The sequence below is a fragment of the Haliotis rufescens genome, unplaced genomic scaffold (genome assembly GCF_023055435.1).
Source record: "Haliotis rufescens isolate VD_foot unplaced genomic scaffold, xgHalRufe1.0.p SCAF_9, whole genome shotgun sequence".
NCBI classification, from domain to species: Eukaryota; Metazoa; Mollusca; class Gastropoda; order Lepetellida; family Haliotidae; genus Haliotis; species Haliotis rufescens.
In genome coordinates, this window is record NW_025964383.1 from 4,976,060 (window position 1) to 4,988,192 (window position 12,133).

At 37.5% G+C, this 12,133-nt stretch overlaps 1 protein-coding gene and 1 long non-coding RNA gene across 2 annotated transcripts; both read left to right on the plus strand.

Annotated features, from left to right (window-relative positions):
* The first annotated feature begins 705 nt into the window (after positions 1-705).
* On the plus strand, positions 706-2,107 carry LOC125377494. The gene is made up of 2 exons (XR_007219662.1): positions 706-1,111; positions 1,704-2,107. It is a non-coding gene; the product is annotated as an uncharacterized LOC125377494 (long non-coding RNA).
* Positions 2,108-10,635: 8,528 nt separating this feature from the next.
* Positions 10,636-11,951, plus strand: LOC124151457. The gene is made up of 2 exons (XM_046523940.2): positions 10,636-10,989; positions 11,147-11,951. Exons 1-2 carry the CDS (start codon positions 10,805-10,807, stop codon positions 11,904-11,906), a joined length of 945 nt encoding a protein of 314 aa, XP_046379896.1. The 5' UTR covers positions 10,636-10,804; the 3' UTR covers positions 11,907-11,951.
* The last annotated feature ends 182 nt before the right edge of the window (positions 11,952-12,133 follow it).

The window sequence follows — 12,133 nt, forward strand, 5'->3', positions numbered from 1 at the left end:
AGAGTTCGGGGTGACCTACCCTAACACTAGCGATATGTGGATGTGTTCAGCGCCAATATATTATCCCTAATAAACTACATTCTTGTGCACAATAATTATAGAATAACCCACTCGTGAAATTAATGTTTTAAGTTCCTCGATAAAGCTCGGAACTCAAAACATTAATTTCACTCGTGACATATTTATAGAATAACCCACGAGGTACGAGTGATTACGGAAAATATGTCACGAGTGACATATTTTCCGTAATCACACGTACCGAGTGGGTTATTCTATTTATTACCCATATTCATATTAAAGACATGTTTCAAGAAAAAAAACAATCAACTGTCGCCGATCAAGAATCAGCTGTTTTGTATCAATCCGCATGTAAAAAAACACTGTCCACTCATTCCAACCCCATTACATAATTAACGTGTTGTTACGCATGAAAAATAAAGTTCTGTTAACAAATTGTAAAGATCACATTATTGCAGTTATATTTCTGTCCGATTTACACAGCGTACACTATCTAGCATTGATAAAGAAGACAGGTTTCCAAAAAGGTTCATCAGGATTTTTAATCAAAGCTTGTTTTGACAAGATCTCGTCACTGACAGACAGCCCCCGTCGTGCATCGGCAGATACATGCATTTCACATTGAGAAGAGGAAACACGGAAAACCTGTCAATTTTTTTATGTGTCATTTCACAAAAATGCCAAAACCTATAACAACAACATAGACGGAATGTGCAGAAGTCTTGTTTGTTAGAGAAAAGTTACGAAAAGAAGGTAAACTTTGAAAGTACGATTGCTGTCACAGTGTCGGAATGAATGACCCGACTTGACCCAGATATGAGACAGCCGAAACCAGGAATGACAAGAGAACCGGTTACAGTTTAATCCGGACAAGTTTAATTAACATCGTGTGTGCATGTGGGATTTCAGGAGGATTTGTCAAACGCGGAGTGGACACAGTCAGATTACGGGAGTTTGTTGATATTTTGATGTGATTCATAATGGTCGAATACCTGTTGATAGACAAACACGGTATCTGGAGACTTGGTGCTAAGCTGTCCGCATTCACGGAGTTCATTTAGTTCAATATCGGACACAGGATCAGCTCGCTGGGGTAAGTTTTCTTTTCCTTGTATTTTTAATTATTTTTGTTTTGATTTCAAAACCTCCGAGTTCAGCAAAGTGCATCGATTTTGCAACCAGATGCTGGTAATCATGTCGCTAAGGTAACACTCTACGCTACCCTTGATCTCCTTCAAAGTAGACAGTTCGAATTCTGAACTGTCTGATGTGCATGCCGAAATGATAAATTTGCAAATAATAATGTTTAGTTGCACCTTTCCTGTGTCATTAACCCTCATAGCCATATGGTCAGCGGACGTCAGTCACCCTGCATACCGCTCAGCGCCGTACGTACTTTGCAGACGTCGCGGTTACGAAAAACGTATACATTGTATAAAAAAGTGTCACGTCCTTATTTCTTCACACAACGTTACAAAATTGTACGAAATAGTGTATCTTTATGATGTCTTTCGTAAAGTCTAAATGTCGTTGCAAAATGAATTTGTTTTTATTCTCAAGCCATTGTTGAAAGTGTGAGTAGTCTTATTTTTCGTGCTTTTCTTACCTTTTTACATTTGTGAACTAAGTTCATGTCAACTTGTCAAGTTTAGACTTTTTCATTGTGTTTTCATTTTCATTGGCAGTTATCGATGTCATCATCGTTCACAAAGGCAAACCTGTCTATACAAAGTCCGGTTTTTGGGTTCGGGTGGTCGAAAAATTCATCAAACAGCAAGCCCTCTAACACAGACGCAAACCATGACTTGGTGGTGATGATCTTGGCGCCCTAGAAACAGTTTCTGGCAACATCACAATCTGAATCTTGGAACTTCAATCTGGCCATATGCAGTTTTGACAACAAAGACATTAAATGTGTTCAGAGGTTGAAAAATAACTTTTCATGTCAGTCAGATCTCCGTCCGCTTTAACGAGGTCATTTACTTTGACAGGTCTCAAATGGCCAGCCATGTTTGTTAACAAACGGGGACGTAGTTTTGGTTTTTACTGTAAAATGAAAATCATGTGAAATAAATGAAAAAAATGATAATGTGAAATCATGTTGTTAATATGAAACTATGCGTCTTGTCTTAAAAATCTCGAATCGGTGAGATTGTAGCACGTAAAACATCTGAAGGGAAAGGCGTGGATTTGTGAATTAATGGGATGAGAAAAAAATAGTTCCGTTGTCCAATGTAAATTGATCTTTGTTCCACTGACCAATCAGCTTCGAGAATCACTAATTGCACACTCACACTCCGTCGCAGTGGTGACTCAGCATAACACCACTGCCACAGGCTAATTTGCATATCACGTGACCGGACGTTCTCTTGTTTGTAAACAAACGCGCTTTTTCAGAAATCAGTATAGAACGGACTAATGCAAGTATTTGGGGGCGCTTTACATATTGTTTTGCATAACTATATAGATATGCTACTACAACTGCGACAGTGAGTTGCATGACAATATATATTTATGCATCAAAGTGACCGTGTCGCTAGCTCTCCGTTGGGCTTCGATGACAGCACGTGGAGCCGTACAACCAATGTAAACATAGGATAACTACGCAAAAACAAGTAGATTTTTACGTATTTGCATACTTTCTCAATGAAAGTTAACCATTCTTTGACATTTGTTTATGAAAATATGTAGACTTGTCAAACATGAAACGGATGAAAAGCATATGCAATACCTTGAATGGACTGTGAAAGATGTGACGAATCGTCACATAGCGCTGGCCTGTGGCAGAGGTACTATGCTAGCTGGCTGCCGGCCGCATGGAGCTCTGGGTAGGAGAGCGTTGCACACTGTGCAAATATCAAAAAAGTTATTACACTGCATATTTGAGCCCATATGGGTAATAATGAAATTTAATGCACCGAAAAAATAATATATGTATATTAGTTCCCATTTATAACCCTTTTACCCCCTTGAATTACGAGAAAAACGAAATAAAAAATAAATAAAAAATAAAAGTGCTTTCGTAAACTAGCGCTTGCTATAAAATGCGCCGCCGCAGGCTATATTCAGTAACAAAATATTCAAAACTCTCCACAGCGCTTGGCGTATTCAATGACATTTCGTGTAGAGATGATAGATCACTGGGAGGAGCTTATGCACACTCGATGACCCCTGACGTCACAGGGCATTGTTTACGTCATAGGGTATTGTCACGTGTTTGTGGTAGGGCCTAGATTTTCGAAACGATCGTAGCCCTAAAATTATCGTAAATTTGTCGTAAGGAAATCGTAGGCTATCGTAGCATATTTTCGAAACTATCGTAGCGCAATCGCCTCTAAGATATCTTAAGTTTGTCGTAAATCTAAGATAGCCCTATACCTGTCGTAAGTTTATTTTATCTTCATCCAAGATGGCGGCATATTTTTCCATAGATATTTTGCCAAACAATTAGTCCGCTTTACGTTCAAACATTGACATTTCATTTTAACACGTCCCATTTTAATTCTGGAAACCAAAAAGTCCAGAAACTCTACGCTCTTTGCCCAGTCTCGGTTAAAGGTATTTACAAAATTAAACATGCCGTTTTCATGGGAACATACCAAGGAAGAAAAAATGAAAAAAAAATTGTTTAAAAACTCAATATTTAGTGTGGCCCATGGGCCTGCCCATGGGCGAAGTCTGGCCCATGGGTAGGCCCATGGGCGAGAATATGTTCCTTTACTTAAAACTCATGTTTTTATTTCACAAATACAGTTAATGTATTCATTCAAGTATCATGACACAAAATTTAACTCATTTTAACTTAATTCAACTATTTTATAGCGATATTGAAATATTTCGCCCATGGGCGAGAAAAAGGTTTGGCCCATGGGCAGGCCAATGGGCGAGAACATGTTCCTTTACTTAAAACTCATGATTTTGTTTCGCAAATACATTAAATGTATTTATTGAAGTATCATGACACAAAATTTAACTCATTTTAACTTAATTCAACTATTTTATAGCGATATTGAAATATTTCGCCCATGGGCGAGAAAAAGGTTTGGCCCATGGGTGAGTATATGTTCCTTTACTTAAAACTCATGATTTTGTTTCGCAAATACATTAAATGTATTCATTAAAGTATCATGACACAAAATTTAACTCATTTTAACTTAAAGGGGAAGTGTACACGCAAAAATCACTTTCTTTCTTTTTCTAAACAAAACGCAATTTTAGAATTAATTAGTATCTGTGTTTGAAAATATACACTCATTTTTTTCATAGTGAAAGTAGGAAGCTCACAATAGTGTGAAAATGATATGCCGTTATGAGGCCTTCGTTTTTCGAGCTAAACAGGCCTGAGTTATCCCCCTTAGATTATGACGTAATTGGTGCCAATTCAACTGGGTCCCTGTCTATTCTCAACGCAAAAGATATCAAGTACCAGTCTGCGGTAAAACAACATGGCCTACGACACACTCCGGCGCAGTAGTGACTCAGCATAACACTATGCTGGCTGGCATCTGAGACGCTAGAATCACACACCTAGACCTACACCACGTGAAGCGGCTCTAACAAAGCATGATGACGTCATAATGTTTATCAATTGGCACCAATGACGTCATATTGCAAGGGGCATAAGCCATGGTGTTTTTGTTGTGGAAATAGAACACTTGGTAAATGTGAAAAATATAAATCGTTTTAATGCGAAAAATATGTTAATTAATTGTGATATTTTTATATTTTTGTCTATGACACTTCTAGGTTAACGCTTTTAATGTGGAAAAAGTACAAGAAAAATGGGTTAATTTCCGTGTGAACTTGCCCTTTAATTCAACGATTTTATAGCGATATTGAAATATTTCGCCCATGTTTTCGTCAGACCCTTTCAAGCATCAACTAACTGTTTGCAAAGTATATTGTATCATGTGAAATATACTTTATATTATATCATTACATTACTATTTAAAAAGGGCATTTGGTTGGATGTTTCCTTTAGTTCTACAAATTTCACCTGTTTTACATATTGTAGCGATCTTTAATGAACCCGGCCTTACCTCTCAAAACGTTTTGACAGTTTATCATACGAATTCATGTGCGTGTACTCCAATTCATTGGAGTTATTTTCCACAACATTAAATTTTAGTTAGTTTCTATTTCATTTCCCATTTTATGTCCCGTTGATACATCACACTGGGCAATTACGTGACACTAGGTATGCAATATACAGGTACGCGTGCGCGTATTTTAATGAAAAAAACTATTCGTCTTTTATTGCAAAACGTTTGGCTGAATATCTTACATTCTAACGAAATCTCGAAATAATTATTTAATTACATGCGGTTTCTAACTGACCAGTGGGAATTATGTTTCAATGCGATTGAGGAAAACGTGAGTGAATATTGTGACACTAAAGCAACTTTTAACTGCATTGTCACTTTTGGTATGAAAATGGTAACAGTTCAGAAAAAAACAACAGCCTTCTTATGATAATTCTCATTAGTAGGTTGTATCTAATTACAGTGTCGGCCTTATTTACAGGTGATTCTACAATACCTGCTCTCGGTCAATTACGATCTACCACACCACGCGTGAATAAACAGCTATGCAGATGTTGCTGTGGGCAAATACCTAGCCTGAAAATGTTGTTGTTTTTTTTAGGATACATGTGTTACAAATGTTCGTTGATATGTGGATATATTAAGCACAAAGACAAAAAAATGTTTATGAAAGATGAATTAGTGCCTTGATATATTCATCGAGATGTGTATCATCGTTTAATGGGGTCATTCAATAAACGTATGTTTGGAGGAGATATCAAAGGAGCCGCCCAATATACACAGTGTCGTCCGGTGAACTACCACCCCACCCTGTCCATTAGAGTTATGTAATCGGTACACAAATATATTTGATGCGGTGTCAGTGCGGAAGGAGTTTGAATTACGTCCGCCACTTGCCACAGAAATCCTCAAAGTATAGAAACAATAAACAAGGTCAATCCGTACTAATTACCTAGTGACGCACGTAACAACGACTGTCAATAGGGAAAATGGTGAAAACAAATTGAAATAGATTTTAATAAAACATTATTGTACTAAATAACTCGCAAAAGCGGTGCCTAAAATTGTTTGACCGTGTTATGTGTGTTGTAAACTGACGAATAGCAAGTAATTGTCATGCTGTACGCATGGTTCCATATACAAATTCAGTTATACAACCGGTATGAAACTGAGAACTGAGATACCAAGTACAACCTGCATTCACACACGGAAGCAATATACTTGTGTGTATGCCCTCTCCTCTAAGAAATGTATCACTAAAGTATTTGCATTGTAATAAATATAGTAATGATAAAACTTGGTAATTTGGTAGGTCTCCGACAGATATGATTTTCAGTTTTTTTACACCTTTGATTGATACGGATTACGTACCTGTAGTCTAGTCACTGTCTCTAATGTATCTGCTTGTTAGAAATTTCAAATGTCTTGTTATAGCACTGTTCCTAAAATACGGCAGTTTCTTTTATCGGGTATAAATAGTTGATTCGTCTTGTCACGCAGTCATCTTTACTTGATCGAATGATTTCCACAAAAAATTACGGCAGAGAGTTTTGTATTTTATTATATTTTTAGAAGATTTTAGAAGATGCTTACATCGCTGTATCTCAGAACGTAAAACTGATAACATTCAAACATGTAATTAGTACACAGTTAATTGTTACATATAATTTCCTGCATATTCCTTTTTGAACAAAAAGCCTACATGTATACTGATATCGGTGTCCACTGTTAAAAGGGTATTAGTGCAGTCAGCCATGGTAAATGGAGAGACAATAATAAGGTGATTAATTATAGTCTGTTGCAGAATATGCGGTATAAGTGTAGTCATTGATATATATACACATTACACATATACAGATGAAATACACGATATGATGCAGTGCAAGAACAAATTAAGATACGGTTTCTATTAAAAATAATTATACGATTTTGGATTTATAATTAGCATGTTTAAATTTTCAGGCCAACACGGCTGAGATACAGCATCGGCATACTCAACTGGAGTTTTCTGCCGGTCGTAAGTTCATTGTTTGACTGAGCACACTCGTGTCGGGGTTGCGATATTTTCTTCTCTTTGTTGGCAGCCTGCCACCGGTCTGAATTTTGAGAAGGTCTCAGCATGGGACTGTTAATTACTTCTTAATGATGTCTACAAGCTTACAAACTTGTAGATGTTTGGTGCGGTTAGGACCAAACTATTTCAGCTCAGAGTGTTAGTGGTCCTGGAACCCATAGTGTCAAACAGGTTCTGCACAAAACGTCCATCAGATTCTACTGTTCAGCAACATTGTCACTGAATTTCAGAACTCTGGCATGATATAATAATCAAGGATTTCGAAGGTGAACGAGGGGAAAGGCAGACGCACGTGGATTTACCCGCAGGTTATTATTGTCTGGAGTTCACATTTTGGGGCATTTCGTATACTAATTGAACAGAGTTCACCTGCACATGTCCACTTTAGTGATACAGACTGTAACCAAAAATGCAATGAGCCGTAGATCTTAATCCCTTATAACAACGGTAACAACAACCAGGGTGAGGACACAGTAAGGTTAAACCGTGTCCAACCGACAATCTGAGGTGGCTATCTCCCATCAAGTCAGCTCTGTTTTTAAGCGCATAGTTATGTTTTTGCATATTGAAATAAAAGGAATTTAAAAAATTATATTTAACAAACCTCCACATTACCAAATACAAAACTTTATAACCCTTTCTAGACTTCGTTCCAATTAACCTGTATCATTCAACTCGCTCGCGAAGGTCGTATGCGATTTTAAAGTGTATACGTCTACAGTGTACAAGTAACTTTTAACTGTATCATATATACTCATGATAAGCAATTATTTTCGTTCCTAATTCGAATGAGCACATTCTGAGGCTAAATCTGCAAAAGGACAGATAAAATATTTCTTTGTACAATGCAAACGATACAAACGTAGCGGCTGATAATAGAGACAATGATTTAATAATCTGCAATATATCAAGTGTTCTCGTTCAATCTATTGTACATATTGAAGTGATTGTAAAGTTTCAAGGAGTACTAAAATGTTGTGGTATTATGAATGTATTTAGAATATGAATAGCGAAAAACAGTCACCATGTATCGGATGTACATGTATAACTTGTCTTCCAACACCACGCTTGTGCCGAGGCCCATGGTCATAAAACTAATCGGTCCCATAAAAGGAGCAAATAGTTTCGCAGATACTTCTTGCTTTGGTTCACTCCCAATTGTCAGACGACCTAATCATCAGTCAGACCAGTCAAGTGTGACCAGCGTACCTGCCTGGTTTTGTCTCCTAATTACTGAACTGCCCAATACTGTCATACTGTGGGCAGAGTAAGCGGCCTCGTTGAGTGATATAGACTAACCAGATTATGATTGTGTTTGTAAGTTGCGTTTAATCTGTGTCGGGTTGCAGTTGTTTTATTAGTCAAGACTAGGGGTAGTTTTTTCAATGAAACCTTTTAGCCGTTGAGTTTGTTTTGCATTCATTTCATTAAATTCATTGTTAGGTAGAATAATAACACGTTATATGGATTAAACATCTCCCTAATCTGAGTATAATCTCACATGTACTCTAAGTACCGTACTATATTACTTTGCGGAGACACTGAGTATAATTTTTTAGTTGTCATTGTATGCTGTCTGATGACTTTACACAAATCCCTGCATTCAATAGACCCGTGAAGATCTTCAACAAACCATTCTTGGCGTAAAAGGGCGACAGCGCTTGTCGTAAGAAGCGACTACCGGGATCGGGTGGTCAGGCTCGCTGACTTGGTTGATGCATGTCATCGTATCCCAATTGCGTGGATCGATGCACATGATGTCAATCACTGGATTGTCTGGTCCAGACTCGATTATTTACAGACCGCCGTCATACAGCTGAAATATTGCTAAGTGTGGCGTTATACAACTAACAAACAAACAAAACACAAAAAGAGAAAGTGTATGAGTACTAAAACTTGCGTACCCTACGTACACACATGAGTCCCATTCGACAGTCTACAACACACGAATAACTGTCAAACAAGTTTGGGTACCCCTTCTGTTCAGGCAAGTTATTTAGTTCGATAATTTTGTATTAAAATCCTTTTCAATTTGTTTTCATCCTTTTTCCCTATTCCATGCATGTTTATGTTGCTACATCTTATTGCTCATGTTTCCAAGTATTGTAAAACACTTTAATGTTTCCCCTTCTTAATCTAACGTTATAACATTTCCGGTCATTGCCATCATCTAATACAAGACATATTTTATTCGGTTTTATGGTCTATGCGGTCTTACAATGGATTTTAGTAGTCTTTAAATCTTATGTCTAGTAAATATTTTCACAAACAGGGCTGTTAACTGATATAAGGAATGTGACATCCAGTTGAGGACTGAATACGACGTACGTTAGTCTGGTAACGACATTTCTACAATAATTTTTTGAATAAACCGTTAATACGCCAGTTGTGCAGGGATGATGGTATGGTAGATGTAGCAGACATATTGACAGCCGTTGTTACGCGAGTCACTAGGTTATTAGTACGGCATTGGCCTTGTTGATTGGTACTATACTTTCTGTGGCCACTGGCGGACGTAATTCAAACTCCTTCCACACTGACATCGCACCAAATATATTTGTGTACCGATTACATAACTCTTACTGACAGGGTAGGGTGGTAGTTCACGCGAAACGGACGACACTGTGTATATTGAGCGGCTCCTTTGATATCGCCTCACAACATACTTTTGATGAATGACCAATTAAACGATGATACACATCAGGATCGCGGAGAAAATACAAGCTTCGTTCGCGTTGAATATATATATCAAGGCACAAATTCATCTTTCATAAACTTTTTGTGTCTTGGTGCTTAATATATCCACATATCAACGAAAATATGTAATACATGTATCCACAAAAATATACATGTACAGGCTAGGTATTTGCCCACAGCAACACCTGCATAACTGTTTATTCACGCGTGGTGTGGCAGATTGTAATTGACCGACAACAAGTATTGTAGAATCACCTGTAAATAAGGCCGACACTGTAATTAGACACAAGGTACTAATGAGAATATGAGAATTATCATAAGAAGGCTGTTACGTTTTTCTTAACTATTACCATTTTCATACCAAAAGTGACAATGCAATTAAAAGTTGCAATAATAATCAAGGATTTCGAAGGCAAAAACCTTTTCTCGCCCATGGGCGAAATATTTCAATAAATCTGTAAAATAGCTGAATTGAGTAAAACTGAGTTACATTATGTGCCATGAAAATAGTAAGAACACCTGCATGTATTTGCGAAACAAAAATATAAGTTTTAAGTAAAGGAAAATATTCTCGCCCATGGGCCAAACCCTTTTCTCGCCCATGGGCGAAATATTTCAATATCGCTATAAAATCGTTGAATTAAGTTGAAATGAGTTAAATTTTGTGTCATGATACTTAAATAAATACATTTAATGTATTTGCGAAACAAAAACATGAGTTTTGAGTAAAGGAACATATTCTCGCCCATGGGCCAAACCTTTTTCTCGCCCATGGGCGAAATATTTCAATATCGCTATAAAATAGTTGAATTAAGTTAAAATGAGTTAAATTTTGTGCTTGGTAAGTAGCATAAACGCAAAACGGCGTTCCATTTGCGCCCATTGTTAGTTTAACTTTTATTTGATGTAATATGAAAGTTTAATCATGGGATTTTTTTTATGACAAGAACACCATACTTCATATATTTCCTAGATGATGAATGGGTATCTCCGTTCTGATGGGGTCTCTGTCCAACGCAGCAGAGTCCGAGCCGCCCTGACGACAGTCGACCCAACTGGTACGGCTACACGATGGGGGAGGACAGTAGCTAGGCGTACTTATTCTGTACCATCCCCCAACAGTTTATGGCACATGGATGCTCATATGAAACTGAACAGGTGCGTCCACTTTCCGTTGACATTGTGCCTTTTCGTTTCAGGTTGTTTCTGGTTATTAATTATCCTTCACCACATGTAAGTAGTTAAATCAATATGTAGTCTTTGAGTTAATACATTACACTTATGACATAAACTTGTTTTGAAATATACATTTCAGATGGTCACTGGTAACCCATGGATGCATAGATGGTTTTTCTCGGTTCATAACAGCACTGGAATGCACTGATAACAATAAGGCTGATGATGTGTTGAGAATATTTGTTCAAGCCTCAGATAGCTATGGTCTTCCATCGATGGTTAGGAGCGATCATGGAATGGAAAACATCAAAGTCGCATATGCCATGAATTTGATCAGAGGATACCAAGGAGCAAGTCATATTACTGGGAGATCGGTTCACAATCAGAGAATCGAGCGACTCTGGCGTGACGTTCATAAAGAGGTGACTGAAACATTTTACAAGGAGTTTTATGCATTTGAGGATGAGGGTATCCTTGATGTAGTGAACACTCAGCACATTTATGCGTTGCACTTCGTTTATGTTCCGGAAATAAACCGTCGACTGACATCTTTTCGATGTGGTTGGAACTGTCACAGAATGCGAACAGAAAGTAACCGTTCACCTGAACAAATCTGGATTGATGGTATCCTGAACAATGCGAATTCAGGACACACTTCTGTTGAAGAAATATTTGGCGATGTACCTTCGTTTGCAACCCGCCTTGTCGATGCGGTTCAAGCATATGGATTTGATACTGATATGGAATCACACACAACCAGCATGGCGCACGGTAGTCAATCATCTCTTTACTTGACAGATGAACAAAACTGTCGACTGAAGGAAGCTGTGTACGGACAACTTTCACACAAAGATAAATTTATTCTTTGTGCGAGAGAACTTAACGATCTACTCAGCTAATAAATGATATCACTGGTTATCTATCATCAAAGTGAAATATGTTAAAACTTCACAGTGTGATATGATTTGAAACTTTGTTTAAGAATAAAATCCTATATACTTTATGCGTTTATGGAGGTATAAACGTAAAATCAAGTGTGCATACTGTGTAAATCCGCATAACGTAAAATCAAGTGTGCATACTGTGTAAATCCGCATAACATAAAAGGAAAACTATGCTGAAGTCA

Bases quoted from the DNA above. Each gene is read 5' to 3' on its own strand.
- LOC124151457 (XM_046523940.2), top strand. From the start codon at position 10,805: ATGATGAATGGGTATCTCCGTTCTGATGGGGTCTCTGTCCAACGCAGC. The intron at 10,990-11,146 runs GTGCGTCCACTT...TATACATTTCAG, and splicing joins GCTCATATGAAACTGAACAG to ATGGTCACTGGTAACCCATG.